This window comes from Capra hircus, chromosome 6, assembly GCF_001704415.2.
Source record: "Capra hircus breed San Clemente chromosome 6, ASM170441v1, whole genome shotgun sequence".
Classification (NCBI taxonomy): Eukaryota; Metazoa; Chordata; class Mammalia; order Artiodactyla; family Bovidae; genus Capra; species Capra hircus.
In genome coordinates, this window is record NC_030813.1 from 103,740,631 (window position 1) to 103,760,903 (window position 20,273).

The 20,273-nt window shown below is 49.0% G+C and overlaps 1 protein-coding gene across 2 annotated transcripts in view; it reads left to right on the forward strand.

The window, feature by feature from the left end:
• The window catches only part of CRMP1 (collapsin response mediator protein 1), a 64,564-nt gene extending 44,915 nt beyond the window's left edge, over positions 1-19,649 (forward strand). For both annotated transcript variants that reach the window (XM_018049714.1, XM_018049715.1), the window contains exons 8-14: positions 1,610-1,730; positions 4,702-4,858; positions 8,811-8,952; positions 9,768-9,938; positions 15,097-15,276; positions 16,327-16,492; positions 18,600-19,649. In XM_018049714.1, coding sequence (XP_017905203.1) covers positions 1,610-1,730; positions 4,702-4,858; positions 8,811-8,952; positions 9,768-9,938; positions 15,097-15,276; positions 16,327-16,492; positions 18,600-18,691 — 1,029 coding nt within the window. In that variant the 3' untranslated portion in view covers positions 18,692-19,649. The remainder of the gene's footprint in view (positions 1-1,609; positions 1,731-4,701; positions 4,859-8,810; positions 8,953-9,767; positions 9,939-15,096; positions 15,277-16,326; positions 16,493-18,599) is intronic.

Sequence of the window (20,273 nt, forward strand, 5' to 3'; positions counted from 1 at the left end):
TCTTCTCCAGGGTCTGCCCTGGGGCTCGGGAGCTCTGGGGGCTGCAGATCCATCAGGAGAGTTGGGAAAGGCTCTGCCTCTCCCAGGGCCCAGACACTTCCCACCAAGACCCCAAGGACACTTCAGAATCCCGACCGAGGACTCGGGGTATTTGACGACAGGAAAGTGGAGCCCCATGTCCCAGGCAGAGTGAGTTCCAAACCACTGCCTCTGCATAGGCCTCCTCTGCACAGGAGGACTTGACAGATTGCCCCAGGAGTGAGTGATAGGGTGTACCTCTGTGTGTGTGTGTGTGTGTTTAGCAGGGACAGTAGGAAGGCAAGCTGATTGAACATCAGACAGGATGGGCACCCAGCATTTTCTGATGTCTCATCAGATCATTAGCAGTCTTCCCTGATCTCCGCTTTGGGCTGGCCTGTTTGGAACATGGGACACGACACACAAATACACAGACTCCTTACCCCAAGGATTCCTGAACTGGCCCGGTGCTTCAAACGTGAGCTCCATGCCCATGAGCTGGGTTCCCAGTCTCTGGTGAGACCAGGAACACACCGGAGACAGTGTTTATAAACCTTTGTAGCATGTTACGTTGCCACCAACTCTAGGCAAGTGAGCACCATGGGGACTCTTTTAGGTGTGGCTACTTTCCTGGCACCTGGCTGTGGCTTGGGCTTCCTGCCAGCCAAGAGCAGCACAGCCGTGTGTGGGCCTCCGACAGATTGGAAATTAAAAATAAGACAATAAAAACATCATTGGTTTTTTTATTCAAGAAGTACTGGACTAGGGAGTACAGAGACCAAACCTCATAGCACGTGGTTTCACATAGTTGTTGAATGAAGGGAGGAATGTATGGGAACACCTGTGTTCCCTGATGGCAGGAATTTTATAAATAACCACCTCCAGGCATGTGAGTTGGACCAGAGAGAAGGCTGAACATTGAAGAATCGATGCTTTTGAACTGTGGTGCTGGAGAAGACTCTTGGCCAGCAAGGAGATCAAACCAGTCAATCCTAAAGGAAATCAACCCTGAATATTTATTGGAAGGACTGATGCTGAAGCTCCAATATTTTGGCCACCTGATGCGAAGACCCAACCCATTGGAAAAGACCCTGATACTGGGAAAGGTTGAAGACAGGAGAAGAGAGCGACAGAGGAAGAGATGATTGGATGGCATCATGACTCAATGGACGTGAGTTTGAGCAAGCTCCAGGAGATGGTGAAGGACCGGGGAGCCTGGTATGCTGCATGGGGTCACAGAGAATCAAACACGACTGAGTGACTGAACAGCCACCACCGAGCATGTGAGCAGCGTGGGGACCTTTTGATGGCCTGTTCCTCTCAAGTGATCTTCAGACAGAGCGTTCAGAGCACTGCCAAGCATGCAAATAACACAGTCCTGCCTTCCAACCCTCTAGCTGAACACACTCTGACTTTTTCTTCCTTTTTAAAAATCTACAGTGTCTTCCTCCCTTGATGCGATAGATTTCTCTCTGACCACACTTCATTAAGGAAGATCGAGGAAGGCTGATCAGGAAGAGCCCTGGGTGCTCAGGGTGGGTGGTGCCCCCCGCCCCTCCCCTCATGACCTGTGTGTTCGCTGTGTCTGCAGCTGGAGGCCGAGGCCGTGTTCCGGGCCATCACCATCGCGGGCCGGATCAACTGCCCTGTGTATATCACCAAGGTGATGAGTAAGAGCGCGGCGGACATCATCACCCTGGCCAGGAAGAAAGGTAGGCAGCCCAGCACCCGGGATCTCCGCTGGGTGTGAGGAAGGGGTGTGTCCAGCAGGTTCAGGTTCACTGGTGGAGCTCTTGCCCAGGACAGAGACCTTCTGCCAGCTGTGCCCAGCCTGAGCTCCGTAGGCCAGGTTGAAAAGGGAGCTGGACAGTGGGCAGATGCCAGATGGGTGGTTGGTTTTAGGTTTGATTCCTGGTGTGCCACAGGCCCCAGGTAAGTGGTGTTCTGGTCCTCATTTTCTCCATTTGTAGCTAAGGTGATTATCCCTCCTGTGGGTCACATGAGACCATGTATGAGGAGTTCCAAGTTCTCCCCAGGGTTTCACATCAAGGCAGTGATGGAACTGGGGCTACATCAGCTCCTGGGTCCTCTCCACCTTCTTTCTGCTTCTCTCTGGGCCCTTCATCCTGGGTCACCCATCCAGGGCCTCTCAGCGGGGTACGTGCACCCAGACTCCACTGTGGGGCCCACACAGAGGCTCAGCTGCAGGTTGGGAAGGAGGAAGATGTTGTTCCACACGCCAGAAGGTCTGGGGGACAGCCCCGTGCTGGACACCAGGGGAGTGAGGCAGGAAGTCCGCCTCCAGCTCTAAGACTTGTGGACACACTACTTACCCTCTGACCTGCTCAACGGCCTTTCCCCAGGAGACTCAGAGGAGGCGTCCAAATGCATTGCCCAGGCCTTGTGGTTGAGGCCCACAGCTCCCAACAACTAGCAGGTCGAGAGTGAGCAAGGTCGCCCAGAGAAGCCTTCCTTCCCAAAATCAGGCCGAGAGAGATGGGGAGAGAGAGAATGACAGATGGACAGAGGAGACAGACAGAATGACAGTAGCTCATGTCACATGGAGACAGTGGCTAGACTCTTTGATCCTTGTGGACATTCACCAAGGACGTTTGCCACCCAGACAAGGTCCCCCCCATCCACGCTTTGGGAGTTGTATGAGGTTGACCGGAAACTCTGGGTCAGACGGGGTGGCCAGGTGAAAATCAGCAGGAGCAACACAGCCCTGGCAGCACCCACCACCCTCTGTACCCAGAGGGCTCCCCCTTCTTACAGGAACCCTTCATGGAAAGTGCAGGTGGCTCTGGTCTTAAAAATCTTTAATGATATATGTTACTGGGTTGACCAAAAAAGTTAGCTTGAGTATTTTTCCATAAAATTTGACAGAAAAATCGAAACGAACTTGTTGGTCAACCAGATATTTCACCTAATGTGTCCAAAATATTCACTCCACTTGTAGTTAAGATAAAAGTACCAACAGGATATTTGGCGTTATTTTTTCTGTACTATCTTCAAAGTCTAGTGTGTATCTCACCCTTTCAGCATGTCTCATTTCAGACCAGCCCCAACTCCAAATGCCTGAAAGCCACAATGTGGCTGGTGGTTTTCATATGGAACAGCAGCTTTTTTTTTAAAAAATTATTTGTGTGGCTGTGTGAGGTCCCAGCTGCATCTTACAAGATCTGTTGTGCGTGAGCTCACTAGTTGCAGCTCAGCTGTCCTTCTGCAGGTGGGATCTTAGTTCCCCAACCAGGGATTGAACCTGCATCCCTTGCATTGGAAGGCTGATTCTTAACCACTGGGCCACCAGGGAAGTCTGGAAACAGAGCAGTTTTGAACCCCAAATACCTGCTTTTAGTATTTTAAGGGCAAGCTAACTGGTGGAGGTGTTGATAGCGCTCTAGGCCAGCGCAGCTTGCTGAGGACCACCTCTGGGTTAAAGATGAGGAAACTGCGGCTCAGAGCGGTAATAGGAGCTTAAAAGCAGCAGTAAGCATGCTAGTGTAGCTATGCCTGCAGGCCTTGGAGCTGCCGAGAAATAAGGTGACCACCAGCCATGAGTGGCTATTTCAGTTTAAATGAAGCAAATGTAAATGCAGTTTTTAAGTTGGCTCTTTAGTAGCTTCCCAGGTGGCTCAGTGGTAAAGAGTTTGCCTGCAAACACTAGAGACTCAGAGACACGGGTTCGATCCTGGGGTCAGGAAGATCCCTTGGAGAAGGGAATGGCACCCTGCTTCCAGTCATGTTGCCAGGAAAATCCCAAGGAGGTCTCAAAAGTGTTAGACACCACTAAGCGGCTAAACAACAGTGGCATAAGCCCCATTTCTTGTGCTCCAGGGCCACATGTAGCTGGTAGCTCCTCCCCCGGACAGCTCAGCACAGGACAGTCCCACCACTGCCGTTGGGTGGCACCATCCCAGAGCCAGGCTCCTGGAGACCAAAGCCTCCCTCCCACTCGCCAGCAGCGTGGCCCCAGGCAGATGCCACAGAGCTGTGGGCCCAAGTCCCCTTGGCACTTCCTCAGCTACAGGAATTCTTGCTAAGCCCTGAGACTCTGCCCATGGGTTTTTGTTCTGGCAGAAACTCCTCTGGTCCCTCCCTGGAAAATGAGTGCTCAGCAAGAAGCCCCCAGCAGTGGCTTGGTGGCTGCATACCCTGGTCCCCTCGCTCTGCATGGTGAGATGAAGCTGAGGCTCCTGGAGCCCTCAGGGTACTGAGCTGTGGGCGCCCATGGCCATGACTGGGTGCTCACTCACCTGTCCTCGGCGTCTCTCTTGGCCTCTGTCCCGTCCTTCGTGGCCGCTGAGTTGTTTCCTGGAATCACCTCCAGATAAAACGCTTAAACTCAATTTTTCACTTGAATATCTGCTCTTGGCAGAACCCATGCGAAGACTGCACATCAGGTGTCTGTGCCTCGACTGACCATCGTAAACAGATAATGATCAGATCCAAGTGCTGAAAGCATTGATTGTCTACAGGGTCACTGAGCGGGACAGCAGGTGCTGAGTGCCTGGTGGCCGGGGGCGGGGCCTCTGGGGTGTGTGTGGTGAAGCTTGATGGAGAGGACCGGTGTGATTTATCCCTAGTCTCATTGTCCGGCCTTTGAGATTCTCTTTTCCTGCATCAGCATCTCCCACAAGAGACCATCCACTGTCAACCATGTGTGTCTGTTTGCCTTCCAAGGCCCCCTCGTTTTTGGTGAGCCCATCGCTGCCAGTCTGGGGACGGACGGCACCCATTACTGGAGCAAGAACTGGGCCAAGGCGGCGGCCTTTGTGACCTCCCCTCCCCTGAGCCCGGACCCCACCACGCCTGACTACTTGACCTCCCTACTGGCCTGGTGAGAAACCTGGGGTGGCTGGGGTGTTGGGGCTGGGCAGGTGGGCGGGGTCTCGGGGCTGGGCAGATGGGCGGGGTTGCAGAGCTGAGCCAGTGGGCGGGAGATTGCAAGTGCCTCAGACACACTTGGGAGAGGACCTTGGGTGGGGCGCTCCGGGAGACCTCAGAACAAAACTCCACGTAGTTTACAGCACGCCTTTGGGCCTTTTGGGCTTCCGTGGTGTCTCAGATGGTAAAGAATCTGCGTGCAGTGCGGGAGACCCAACTCAATCCCTGGGTCAGGAAGGTTCCCTGAAGAAGGGAAGGGCAACCCACTCCAGTACTCTTGCCTGGAGAATCCCATGGACAGAGGAACCTGGCAGGCTGCAGTCCGTGGGGTCACGAAGAGTCGGACACAACTGAGCATCTTAACACTTTCAGGCCTTTTAATCAGTAACTGTTCAAGTTTATAGGTGACCTGCCATTCATTCAGCAATATTTAAGCACCTTCTGTGTGCCTGGCACTGCAGTGCATTAGGAAACACACAGAATTAGGAATGTGAGTCCAGGATCCCAACCCTGATGGGCTGTGTCACCCGGGCCGTGTCAGCTAACCTGTAATGTCTCTGCCTCAGTTGGCTCAGAGTGGGGAGAACACAGTACCTGCTGCAGAGCTGGGTGTGAGGTAGTGTAGGCAAAAGGCCTGGAATTCAGGGTTCACAGCAGCCAGTGCATTCTGGTCTGCTTCCTGCACCCAGTAGGTGCACAGCTGCTTCAGTCCCTTCTCTGCTGTCCTCCAGTGTGAGGCAAGAATACTTGAGGTCACAGGAGAAGGCTAAGTGGTGAGGGGTGCAAGCCGTTCTGAAAGTGGAGATGCAAGCTTGGAAAGCTTTCTAGAGGAAGTGACATCAGGCCTGGAGCTAGAGGATTCATAAGAGTTTGCCTGATGGGTGAGGATAGGAAGGAGCTTCTAATCAGCAGGAACCTTAAGAGGGTGAGGCTGTGTACCCAGCATTCAAATTCCTTTTCCCTAAAAGGGACGCAGTGGCCCATGACTTACATATCCAATCACTCAGAGTCTGCAGCCTGAAGTTTGGTGGGCAGTTCCAAGTCCAAAACAAACCCCTGATCTTCCTCCAGGGAGCTGCTGCCCCCGAAATCTTGCCCATTTCAGGAGGAGGCAGGACATGGATCAAAGGTCCTGGAAATCTGGCCACTTCCTCCTCCTTGGCTGCAGCCATCCTGGCTCAAGGACCATCATTTCTCACCTCCCAACTAGCCTCTTTTATTTCCATGTGGCCCCTTCTACACCCTAATCGCATCACAGTCTGTTCTCACCAGATGCTGAGAAATTTTAAAACTTTAATCAGACCAAGCCATCCCTTGGCCAGGAGACCTCCAGGGTTCTTTCCTCTCAAAGTGAAATGCAAATTCCCACAATATCCCACAGGGCTGAACCTGGTCTGACCTTCACTCCTCACTAACACTGCCTGGCCCTCCCAGGCCTTCCACTCCCCTCGGTTCCCTTGGTTCAGCCCACTGGTCTCAAGCTAAATATACCCCAGGCAGGATGGTGCCACAGGGCCTTTGCGTTCACTCTACCCCTGCCTAGCACTCTTTTCTTGCTCATCTTCCGATTTGCTCTTTGCTGGAAGATTTCTTCTTAAAGAGAGAGTTTGAATCATCTTCTGAAAAATGGCAACCCCAGTGCTACCCCACACACCCTAATACTCATTCTCCTGATAAACTGTATGTTCTGACTTCTCCACCCCGTACTGGAATGTCAACAGATGAACACAGTCATTTGTCTCTTTCTGCTTGTAGGTTCGTCCCCATTGCCTAAGACTGTGCCAGACATAGGACCACACACCTTTATTGAATAAATGAGTGAATATCACATCTGAAAGTATTTTTGTATGTCCAGAAGATTACTCACATGCCTGGGGGTCTGAGCTAGAGGCTGGCCTCTGCCCTCATTGAAAATCACAAAATAACGCTCCACTTATTCCATTGATTTAGATGCCAGTTTGGGGCTCATCACATAGTCCCAAAGTATTTTCTCTCCAATGCCTGAGGGATGAAAGAGCAAAACCCAGTGAGCTTGTGTCACTTTGTTGCAATCAACAAATCAATAAATAGCATTTTGTCCCTTGGGCACAGCATAGAAACACCAGCCTTACAGAAGGATCACCCGTGCCAGCACTTTATGTTTTCCCATGTGACCAGGCAGAGATATGAGGCCAGGGGCGTGACCTTCCTTCCAGCACGAACATCCCTGACTCCATGAGACTCACAGGCATGTCCTGGAGACTAGGTGTTTGGCTCACTTACTTATTTATATATTCATTCATTCATTGGCTGCATTCATTTGTTTTTTCTTTTTTTAAACCATGAGATAAAATTCACATAACATAAAATTCCGTGAGCACTCAGAAGAGGTTGGTGGAGGAAGGAGAGAGAAGCAAGGGAGTTAGCATCTTTGACACCTTTTGTCTGGAGCTGAGTGCCAGGCAAGTAGCTCATTGGCTCCTCAGAGTGACCCTGGATGGAAGGTTCTATTCTCTTCTCCGTTTTATGCATGTGGAAAAGAGGAGCGACTTACCTGACCAGAAGGTGGCAAGTCCGGGATTTAAAGGCAGACCTGCTGGATTTGTAAAGTCAAAGGGTTGTGCAGAGGTCTAGTGAGATGCAGAGTGGAAGCAGAGTCAGCCTGTTCATCTGTAGTAGCTTCTGCTCTCAGCAAGTTTCTGCATGGATACTGCATTGTGGGGGCACTGTGGACTCTCTCTCCGAGGGGTGAAGACATACCCACTAAGAGGGAAACGATGCCATTTGCAGCAACACTGGTGGTCCTAGAGATTATCATACTGTGTGAAGTAAGACAGAGCAAAGCTAATATGTGATACCGAAAGCAGAAACATGTAGAATAGATGTTTTCACGATGTAGGAAACAAACTGAAGGCTACAGAAAGGAAAAGGGGAGGGATAGATTGGGAGGTTGGGATTGACATACAGACACTAGTATATATAAAATAGAGAATGATAAGGACCTACTGCATAGCTCAGGGAACTCTACTCAATACTCTGTAACGACCTATATGGGAAAAGAACCTAAAAAAGGCTGGATATATGTGTATGTATAACTGACTCACTTTGCTATACAGCAGAAACTCAATGTTGTAAATCAACTATACTCCAAAAAACTTTTAAAAAGGAAAAGAACAGACCAGCACCCCAAGACCTGTTTTAGGGCAGGAGGAAAAGGCTGACGTGGGGAGCCTTACCCAGAGTCCACACTCACACAGAACCTACTCCTGATGCCCAGGTCTCTTTCCAGTCTTCAATTAGACACCAAAGGCTAATGGACTTTGTGATGTCACTCAGCAAAGCCTACTGTTGTTGTTCAGTTGCTCAGTCCTGTCTGACTCTTTGGGACACCATGGACTTCCCTGTCCTTCACTGTCTCCCAGGGTTTGTGCAAACTCATGTCCGTTGAGTCAGTGATGCCATCCAACCATCTCATCCTCTGTCACCTCCTTCTCCTCCCGCCTTCAATCTTCCCCAGCATCAGGGTCTTTTCCAATGAGTCAGTTCTTCGCATCAGGTGCCAAAGTATTGGAGTTTCAGCTTCATCATCAGTCCTTCCAATGAATGTTCAGCGTTGATTTCCTTTAGGGTTGACTTGTTTGATCTCCTTGCAATCCAGGGGACTCTCATGAGTCTGCTCCAGCACCACAGTTTGAAAGCACCAATTCTTTGGCACTCAGCCTTCTTTATGGTCTCTCACATCTGTATATGACTACTGGAAAAACCATAGCTTTGACTATATGGACTTTTGTCGGCAAAGTAAAACCCATAATGTGCCCTGAATCTCACTAGGGTTTGAGTGTCACAGCCTTCTTGGGTGTTTAAGTCAAAGCCTGATCCTCAACGTGAACTCAGGTCCGAACCCCACCCGCTTTTGCCTTTGCCAGTGGAGACCTGCAAGTCACGGGCAGCAGCCACTGTCCCTACAGCACCGCGCAGAAGGCGGTGGGCAAGGACAACTTCACTCTGATCCCTGAGGGCGTCAACGGGATAGAGGAGCGCATGACCGTGGTCTGGGACAAGGCGGTGGTAAGGCGGCGGCATCCCCTCCTCCCGGCCCTCCTGGCCCATCGGAGCAGTGTGTTAGGCCCTTCTGGTGCCTAAATTTCCTTTCTGGCTTCGAGGGAGAAGCAGAATGTACCAGGATGGCATGTGGAAAGCAGGTGGACCCTTAGGAAAGCTTGAGGAAACTTCCCTGGTCGTCCAGTGGTTGGGACTCCAAGCTTCCAATGCACGGGGCACGGATTCAACCCCTGGGTGGGAAACTAAGATCCCACATGCCTTGAGATGTGGCCCCAAAATTTTCTTTTTAACTTAAAAAAATTTTTTTTCATTAAAAAAGAAAGCAATGTGAGCCCTGTAGCATCCTCTGCACGTGCAGATGAGACAGCAGCTGCTTAGTTTTTAAGGATGAAGATATTTTGTTTTGAGCCACATTTTACTCCATGTAAAGATAACTGTAAACCATGTCTGTGTTCGAGGTTAGGGTTGAGAGCAGGGTACGGAGACTTTCTGTTCCATAAGGAATCCCTGGGTCACACCTCGATCACTTGAAACAGTAGATTTTTATTCTCAATTAAACTTGGGCCCAGTGAAATTGACCAGATGTCAGGATGGCCATCGGGAAAATATTAACACACCTTGGAGTGGTTAATTACATCTCCTCTGCTCTGATGAAGCCAGGCCCCTGGCACTCTTTCAAGGTGGCCTGGTTTCAGCGGGCAGAGGAGAAGAAAATTCCGGAGTCCTTGCAAGGACTCCTATTGGCTGCTTTAGATCTGTGCTGTCTGCCCCTTCTGATCCTACTGTGAGCTGCTCTTCTCATCAGCGGATCTCTGCTTCAGGCTACCGGCAAGATGGATGAGAACCAGTTTGTCGCTGTTACCAGCACCAATGCAGCCAAGATCTTTAACCTGTACCCCAGAAAAGGGCGGATTGCCGTGGGCTCGGACGCCGACGTGGTCATCTGGGACCCAGACAAGGTGAAGACCATAACAGCCAAGAGTCACAAGTCGGTAAGTCCTGGTTTATCAGTGACGCTCCTGCCTTGGGTGAACGGGTCTTGCTCTGCGGTCATTTTAGGAGCCTCTGGTTAAAAATGATTTATGAATTTTCTAACTAAAATGTGATCTGATCTCTGGTATGACTCCGTCATTCTGATTTCTCCCCTGGTTGGAGAGGTTGGGAGAGGGGTTTGAAGCAGGCTCAGCTGAACTGTTCTAGCATCTCTCTCTCTCTCTCTCCTCTCTCCCCCTCATCTCTTTCTCCCTCGGTCTCCGGGGTTCCTGGCAGCATTCTCAGCTGACTCTGCTCTTAATTCTGTGTGGGTGATATAACCTGAGCCTCATAGAATTCCCCAAGTGAGGAATGCCACTGTGGCTTTTAACTGACTTCACTGGTGACTCAGACGATAAAGTGTCTGTCTACAATGCGGGAGACCTAGGTTTGATCCCTGGGTCGGGAAGATCCCCTGGAGAAGGAAATGGCAATCCACTCCAGTACTATTGCCTGGAAAATCCCATGGACAGAGGAGCTTGGTAGGCTACAGTCCATGGGGTCGCAAAGAGTCAGACATGACTGAGCGACTTCACTCACTCACTCCACTAAGAAGACAGCAGATCGTACTGGGCTGAGTGAGTGTGCAGCTGGCTAGTTTCGACTGGAGTTAGTAATTTGCTTCTTGCACCACTTTTTGGCATTTGCAAACCACATTTAGGCTTCAAAAAATATTATAAATTACTGCCTAGCAGGATCACTTCCGAGTGACTCAGGACACATTAGATGAGCAAATGTTAAAACTGAAAACAGATCATCTGCCTGGGTCCTGGGAGGCAGTGGCCACGAAGAGTCCAAGGTGTAGTATTAACATCTGTTTGTAGAAAATCAATCTGATTATTTCCCTGAAGCACTGAGTCCACACCTAAAAACCATCACAAACAATAAGGCTGATTCCAAATCAATATAAAGAATCGATACCTTCACTGTGAGATAATTATAGAGCACTTGGAAAAACAGAATGGGAATCAAATTCTTGTTTTAATAATAGTCAAAACTGAAGAGTTCCAAAAATGCAATTTCTTCTATGCTAAAAAAAGATTCAATAGAATAAAAATATCCATTCTTTCTAATTTAATCTATAAAGCTGAAGTCATCTTCTCATAAAAATAATGGAGTTGTTTTTTAATTAGAAAATCTGAGTTCCTGGATGGAAAATGTGAGAATAGCCAAAACATTTCTGAAAAAAATGAAAGAACCAGTGCTAATCAGCCCGGTTATTAAATCATGTTATAAAGCTACAATCATCAAGATAGTGATATTCAGTTCAGTTCAGTCACTCAGTCGTGTCCGACTCTTTGCAACCCCATGAACTACAGCACGCCAGGCCTCCCTGTCCATTACCAACTCTCGGAGTTTACCCAAACTCATGTCCATTGAGTCGGTGATACCATCTAGCCATCTCATCTGCTGTCATCCCCTTCTCCTCCTGCCCTCCATCTTTCCCAACATCAGGGTCTTTTCAAATGAGTCAGCTCTTCGCATGAGGTGGCCAAAGTACTGGAGTTTCAGCTTTAACATCAGTCCTACCAATGAACACCCAGGACTGATCTCCTTTAGGATGGACTGGTTGGATCTCCTTGCAGTCCAAGGGACTCTCAAGAGTCTTTTCCAGCACCATGGTTTAAAAGCATCAATTCTTCTGTGCTCAGCCCTCTTTATAGTCCAACTCTCACATCCATACATGACTACTGGAAAAACCAGAGCCTTGACTAGATGGACCTTTGTTGGCAAAGTAATGTCTCTGCTTTTTAATATGCTGTCTAGGTTGGTCATAACTTTCCTTCCAAGGAGTAAGCATCTTTTAATTTCATGGCTGCAATCACCATCTGCAGTGATTTTGGAGCCCAGAAAAATAGAATCAGCCACTGTTTCCACTGTTTCCCCATCTATTTCCCATGAAGTAATGTGACTGGATGCCATGATCTTAGTTTTCTGAATGTTGAGCTTTAAGCCACCTTTTTCACTCTCCTCTTTCACTTTCATCAAGAGACTCTTTAGTTCTTCACTTTCTGCCACAAGGGCGGTATCATCTGCACATACGCTTCCCTGGTGGCTAAGACGGTAAAATGTCTGCCTACAATGCGGGAGACCTGGGTTCGATCCCTGGGTTGGGAATTTCCCCTGGAGACGGAAATGGCAACCCACTCCAGTACTCTTATATGGAAAATCCCATGGATGGAGGAGCCTGGTAGACTACAGTCCATTTGGTTGCAAACAGTCAGACACGACTGAGCGACTTCACTTCACTTCATCTGCATATCTGAGGTTTGATATTTCTCCCGGCAATCATGATTCCAGCTTGTGCTTCATCCATCCCAGCATTTCTCATGATGAACTCTGCATAGAAGTTAAATAAGCAGGGCGACAATATACAGCCTTGATGTACTCCTTTTCCTATTTGGAACCAGTCTGTTATTCTGTGTCCAGTTCTAACTGTTGCTTCCTGACCTGCATACAGGTTTTTCAAGAGGCAGGTCAGGTGGTCTGGTATTCCCATCTCTTTCAGAATTTTCCACAGTTTATTGTGATCCACACAGTTTGGTATTAGAGAAAGAGAAAAGAGAGCCACGTAATAGACTGACTACATACAAGAATTTGATATCCAACAAAGGAGACAGTTGAAATTAGACAAAGACAGTTATTCAGTCAATTGTGTTTGAATACTTGGCTCATAGGGCTAGACCTCTACTGTACTCTTGACTGCAAGACAAACGGAAATGGGTCAAAGACTGAAATAGAGTGAAGCTATGAAAGAACTAGAATGATACCTATTTTAAAAAATGATCATTTTGAAGGTGGGAAGACCTAAGCAAGACACAAAACGTAGAAGCTATGAAGGAGAAGACTGGTCTGTTTGGCCACTGACTACATACAAATAAAACCAAGAAAAAAAAAAACCTTTATATTGCAGCAGGTAATAATACTTACTACTTTATATGCCATCTAAAGGCAGAAGATGAACAGGGGAAGTATTGGGAATACAAACAAAGGGAGAAAATTTTTTAATGTATTTTAATTTTTATAATTTTTATTTTATGAAAGTATGGTAACAAGAGACTTGGAAAATACGCTATATATTACAATTATTTTTTTAAGTCGATAAATTAAGATTTGTAGTTGGATTTTCAGTATCAAACTCTCAAAAATGAATAGAATGAATATACAGAGAAGTAGAAGGATATCGTAGACCTGAAAACCACTATAAACTATTTCAACATAATTAAGGTTTATACAATTTTCACACAACAGTAGGATACAAATTCTATTCAAGCTCTCGCAGACAAGAAATTTTTTGAGCATTGACTATGTCCTTAGAAACCATTAAAGAAAATACCAAGAGCCTAATAGAAAAAGGAGCGTAAAGCTCAGTGACACGAGAAGAAGTACACAAAGGGTTTCTATTCATTCAAAAACAGACCTGACCTTATGTGTAATTAACCAAATACAAATCATCGTAGTAACATGTTTTCACCCGCACCAGTGACTGAGACGCAGGGGTTTACAAGGGCAGAGATGAGGTCCGACAAGGAGGCCAACCGACTGATGGGGTTTCACTGGGAATGTAAATCAGTGCTGCCTTTTCGAAGGGCAAATCTAGGTTAAAATCCATTTATGCTTTGGCCCAAACACCATGTCGAGGAAGATGTTCACATATGCCTGTGTGGACACCCATGTGTATTTATCCTACTTTTTAGCAAAAGCAGGGATATGACCCTCATGTTTGTCCCTGGAAACTGAATAAGTAAATGATATTACGTCCCTGGCCTGCTGCAGTTCCTGGGGTCACAGAGTCAGACACGACTGAGCGACTGAACTGAACTGATTATGTCCCTGGGGTGGAATCCAGTTCAGCATTTTAAGGAATGTCAGGACATTTTTAACCCACGAGATGTGCTGACAGGAACATTCTCGTAGGTAAGAAGAAAAGCAAAAGTGAAAAATCTGTGTACAGAGCCCCTGGAACACGAGAGAGTTATTCACAAGCAGAAAATACCTGGGGGCCCAGGATGGACGTGACGACAGGTTATATACAATAGTCGTTTGTACGGTTTGAATTTTACTTTGTTCATATAGCGCCTTTAAGTAATGCAGCAGTTTTATTAGCTTCTAAAACTCTGTGTGGTTGTGGAAATTCCTTGGTGGTCCAGCGGTTCGGACTCTGCGCTTTCACTGCTGAGGCTGTAGGTTTGGTCCCTGGTTGGGGAACCGAGATCCCAGAAGCCACATTGTGTGGCCCAAAATTAAAAACTAACATTAAAAAACAAAGCCAAAAAAGCCCAAACTCTATGTGGTTGTGAAATACAGAATGTGACATTGTGGGCAGTTTATCCTGAGCCTCGGAAGAATTCCCCAGTGGGGGAATGCCACTGTGAGGCAGGCTTCTCAGTCTGAGGGTGAAGACAGACCTACTTTTTAAAATGATGTATCTTTTGTACAGTTGGAATTTTTACTGTCTACATGACCTACTTTTTGAATAATCAGAGAGTGTGGCTGGTGTTAGTTATAGTCACTTTAGGAATTATGAAAGGCGTGCGTTACGTTTTAAGGAAATGATTTGTCTTTCAAATTATTTTGTAAAAAGACAGAAAAAATAAAAATGACCTTACCCAGTGCTGGGGGGGATTTCATAGACATGAAATCACTAAATAGTCCCCTGTTGCTAATGTCATGTCAGCCCATCTGATGCCTTCAGAAAATTATTTGGCAGTCTACAATGAATGCCTTTAAAAAGCTCATATCCCTGTGACCCAGTAATTTAATTTTAGGAAACTGTCCTAAAGAATGTTTTTAAAATGAGACCCCAAAATATCCGTGTTAGCCAGAGTGGCTGCATTTCCTAACTCCTGGGACCCCATTCACATTCAAGATCCTCAGAGGGTATTAGTTACATTATATAAAACCACCAGCAACATGAAAGTTTAACAGTGAGGGGCTGATTATACAAATGAAAGAGCATGCAAAGGAATATTACATGGCGCTAAGGTGTTTCCCAGAAAGAATAAACACTGGAAAGTGCCTGTGATAGCCTGTGTAGCAGAATCGCCATCAGGATGAACAGGGCTCATGCAGAGAAAAGCCTGGGGAGCTGATTAAACCCGTGGTCTTGCCCTGCAGGCCGTGGAGTACAACATCTTTGAAGGCATGGAGTGCCACGGCTCCCCGCTGGTGGTCATCAGCCAGGGCAAGATCGTCTTCGAGGATGGCAATATCAACGTCAACAAGGGCATGGGCCGCTTCATTCCCAGGAAGCCCTTCCCCGAGTACCTCTACCAGCGTATAAGGATCCGGAACAAGGTGATGGTCCAGGGCCTCTGCCTGAGCCTCCCCTTCCTCCTGTGTAGGAGGAGGGAGCCGAGGACTGGGGTCGCGGTGCCATCCCCTGTGCAACGGAGGAGGGAAGCGGGTGTGAGGCTGGGGCGCTGTCACTGACTCACACTGGGGACCTGCTTGTGTCCCTGGCCACACGCTGTCTCCCAGTACCTAAGGCAGACGCCCACAGACCTCTGGGCGGCTCTGAGCCCACTGGTGGGCTCCCAGCCTCCCACCTGAGCCCCTGCAGGTTTTAGCTTCTCTGCTCAGGGCTCTGTCCCCTGGGGCAGCCCTCAACCCATGCAGAGAGCTGGGGTCCTTGGCCCATTCACTTCTGGGTCCCAGCAGAGGTTTGTGTCTGCAGTTGCTCTGAGCCAGCTGCCGTTAGAGGTGACCCTCTCATCCTTTCTCCATCTGTCTGGGATCACCTTCCAAACAAACTACCCAACATCCCCTAATCCACAGTGAAGACAGGCCCTCGGATGCCCCCAGTCCTCGGTTCAGGGGTCCTCGTGGGGATGTCAGGGAAAGTGTTTTCCTCTTGGAAATGGCTTTGGAGTTCTGCAGGAAGCTGTGTGTGTGTGTATGCATGTGAGTGCGTGCATGCCTGTCTTTATATGAATGTGTGTTAGATTGTATGTACGCATGTGTGATGTGTGCATTATATGTGTGTGTTAGTGTATGTATGTAGGCATGCACATACATGTGTAAAATTGTGTGTATGCATGTGGCGTGTGTATTATGCATGTTAGTTGGTATCCAGGCTTGTGTGTGTGTATATACACATATGTGTGAATTATGTGTATGTGGAGTGGGGGTGTATGGTGTGTGCATGCATATGCATGTGTGCACACGTGTGTGTGAGTGTATTTAGGTATGCTGGTGGATGTGAATGTGTGCCTGTGTGTGGCGTGTGTGCAAGCATGTGTGTGCACACTTGTGCATATTCCCAGGGAGACCACAGGTCACTCTCCTGCACGTGGGAATGCATGTGTGCATCTTGTCAATCAATTGCTATTCTCACCCTTCTCTCAGGTTTCTGGGTTGCAAGGGGTTCCCAGGGGCATGTATGATGGGCCTGTGTACGAGGTGCCAGCCACACCCAAATATGCAACTCCCGCTCCTTCTGTCAAATCCTCGCCTTCCAAACACCAGCCTCCACCCATCAGAAACCTCCACCAGTCCAACTTCAGCTTATCAGGTGAGAAGCTACAGCAGCCAAGGGTCCCCATCCTGCAGTGGCTCCCAGCGCCCAGAACTCCTGAGAAACAGACCCACAGCCTCAGACACTTAAGGAACCAAAGATGGGAGTGGGGGAATCCCCTCCTCCCTTCCTCCCGGGGTTGTGCAGAAAGCAGAGGAGGTCCGTGGGGGCAGCATAGAGGTACATGACCCTGGTTTATGAAGAATCTGCTTAAATTGTCCATGTGCTTGTCCATAACGCACTTGGGTCCACCATGAAGCTGAGCATGGAGGGGAAGTCACAGTAGCTGCCTTTGCTAGGTGTATCTTCTGGGTCAGATCTTTAGCTAGTCCCATCCATGGTGGTTTATCACACGCTCATGACTGTTTCAGCCTCACAGCAGCCCTGTGTGTAGAGTCATATTATTCACACTTATTTAAGGAGGAAATGAAGGCCCCAAAACATTCAGTGTCAAAATGCCAGGGCTTGATGCTCAGCGAATGTGTGTGGACAAAAATCAGAAGTTCCTGCGGTCCCTCAGCCTTTCCGAAGGCTCTTGGGATGCGTGTCTGCAGTTTTATCAGCTCACCACACGAGGGCAGGCGTGCATGTGTTGGGACCTTGGAATTTCGATTGAGGCGTTAGCATGGGTTACTTACTAGGAAGATGATGATGAACAAGACATGGCTGGACAGCCTCAGTCTAGTCCAGAGGTTGGCAGACTTTTTCTTAAAAGGCCAGATAGTAAATATTTTAAGTTTTTTGAGCGAAGAGGCAAAATCTAAGACCATTAAAAAATGCAAAAACTATTCTTAGTTCAGGGGCTGTACAAAAACAGAGCTGAGTTTTGTCAGTGGGCTGACTTGTGGTCCAGCAGGAGTGAAGGGCAGTTAAATAGAAAGGCAGTATGGTTGGCAAAAGGGAGAATGGAAGGACAGAGAGAAGATACCAGTTCAAATACCAGTTTAAATTGTGGGGGTGACCACCTACCACAATAATTCAGGGATCATGCAATGGGGGACATGAATTAAGGGGTCCCTCAATCCAGACCTTCTTGCCTTCCCTGAGCCCATTTGTTCTGGAAGGAAAATCTTCTGACCGGACCCTCCCCACAATACTCCTCCTCCCCAGCATTATCCAGCTTTCAATATTTACTTAATACATATTCTTTGAGTGCCGGCACAGCTTAGTGCTGGAATTTTAAATCTTTAACTGCAAGAGAATGCATGAGATTGGAATGGATGGTTAGCTTTGCAGATTTAAAACAAAAAAGGCTGTCCCTACCTCCATGCAGATCTGCCTGTGGCAAACGGGGTGGGTAAATCCAGCTCTGAGTGTTCACACACAGGCACACATGCATGCCCATACATGTGCCCCCACATGTAACACATAAAACACCTTGGGAACGTTGGACTTTGGGGACGGACCACTTGGGGCTAGAATTCGGGCTTTTCTGCCCTCCAGTGGTGCCCCTACAAGGGGTGACCTGAGCCTCAAATTTGTCATCTGTAAATTGGGGGTAAAACAACACCCCTTTCACAGGACTGCTCTGTGCCCTGAACTCAACAACATAGGCTTAAGCACCAAGTCTGTGCCTGCACATAGTAGGCAATCAATAATTATTTGTCCCCCTATTTTAGGCTTCCCTGATAGCTCAGTTGCTAAAGAATCCGCCTGCAAGGCAGGAGACACCTGGTTCGATTCCTGGGTTGGGAAGATCCGCTGGAGAAGGGATAGGCTACCCACTCCAGTATTCTGGCCTGGAGAATTCCATGTACTGTATAGTTCGTGGGGTCACAAAGTCAGACACGATTGAGCAACTATCCCTTTCCCCTGTTGCAAGAACATGAGGCCAGACAAGAAAAGAAAACAGAGTGGTCCGTGCTGCAGGAGGGTGGCCCCGGGACCTCGTGGGGCACAGAAGAGAGAGCACTGGACCCCGTGGAGGTCAGGGAGCCTTCCCAGCCGTCACCCTGGACTGCAGGGTCGGGAGGATGGAGGGCTGGTCAAGATAAGGGCTGCATGTCCCAAGGGCCTGACATGGGGACATGACACGAGAGGGCATGAACAGCCGGCGGAGCTGGTGTCCACAGATCTCCGAGTGACTGGCCGTGTCTCTCCCCAGGCGCCCAGATAGATGACAACAACCCGCGGCGCACCGGCCACCGCATCGTGGCGCCCCCTGGCGGCCGCTCCAACATCACCAGCCTTGGGTGAAGGCGCAGCACGGATGAGCCAGAGTGAAGGATTCTGGGAAGGACGTCCATCCCTTACCCTGTCAGTGTTTGGAAGCCCACAGTTGTGTTTGGTACTGATGGAGGGGGGAGGGAGATGGAATGATGTTCTTTCCCTTTTTTTGGTTTAGGAAGAAGTGGTACTAGTGTGGTGTGTTTGCTTGGAAATCCCCTGCCCACAGTCGTGTGTTCATCTGAGTCCACCTCAGAGCATGGCGTCTCCACAGGCCCCTCCTTAGTGAACACAGGTTCTGACCTTGTCTTGTACTGTTCCCTCCCACTCCTGACGCCACGGGCTCCATGGTTCTCCGAGTGGTTCCCTTGCACCCCTCTAGCTGTTCTAGGATAGTTGATGCATGTTACTAAGTTATGTATGCGAGTCCATGCGTGCGTCTGATGGAAGACAGCCCGAAGACCCAGGTAGACAGACACGAAGCCCAGACCTCAAGCCCCCGCGGGGGGCAACTCCAGATCTCTCACAAGGAAAGTATGTCCTCATCGGCCCACCCCCCACACCCCCGGTGAGATCCTGGGTGGGTTCTCCCGGCCAAGAGAGCCCCCCACGCCCACCTGCTTACTGAGAAGCATCATCTGCGTCCTGTGTCAGGAACCCTGGTCTCCGTGGCGCCGGTAGCTCGCCATGTCTTTCCGGTCCGTGTGTGTCCTTCCAGCCAGCTCCGGACTGCAGGCCGAGCCAGGTTCACCCTCAGAAAGGGGTCTCCCGCCCGCATTCAGGGCTGAGGACGGTGGGGCCACGGCTGCTCCCGGTGCCCGTGTCCTGGTCCCTCCAAGGCGGATGATGGAGCAGTCAGATTTTTAAAGTTTTGTACATAGTTTTCCTTTGTAATCACTCCCATTTTTACTTAACGACTGACTTATTGTGACTCTTATTTCTGAATTCAAAGCTTGTGAAAAAATAAAATCAATGGCCCATTCCCGGACTGGGGTGTTGGCATTTAAGTGGCGGCTGGTTGGGTGCACATGCTTGGACCTTCCCCTCATGGTAACCAGACAGCGGTGCTTACTTTAACAAGGACTCGTTAGGTGGTGGGGGACACAGAGGAGGGAGCAGAGGGAGCCGATCGTGATTTGGGGAGTGTTCGATCCTGAGACCAAGGACGGGAAGAGGAGGAGGATGGCTGGCAAAGGGCCGACTTCTCTGGTGCAGACACTCTCACTGCAGCCAGTTTCAAGCTAAACCAACACGAAGCCCATGAGTCTGCAATCCACACACTGTAGGTTGGCTCCAGTGCACGGTGCTATGGTACCCGTCCCAGCAGAGATGGTCGCTCCTGTGCCAACTCCCCTGCACTGGGACATGGAGCTCAGGCCAGGGGACCCAACACAAACGTGTTGCATAGCACCTGGCCCCGGGACACCAGAGCCGCCCTGCAGTATGGGTTGCGGTGTGTACAGTGAGGGCCAGTGCATTCAGAATCGTTGGCTTCAAGTTCTCCTCCAGGGACTTCAACTCATGAAGCAAGAGAGCAAGAAGAGGATTCCTGAACAAAAAGGCTTCTACTAAATTGAAATTCCGTTCCTCCCTCCCTCCCTCCCTTTTTACT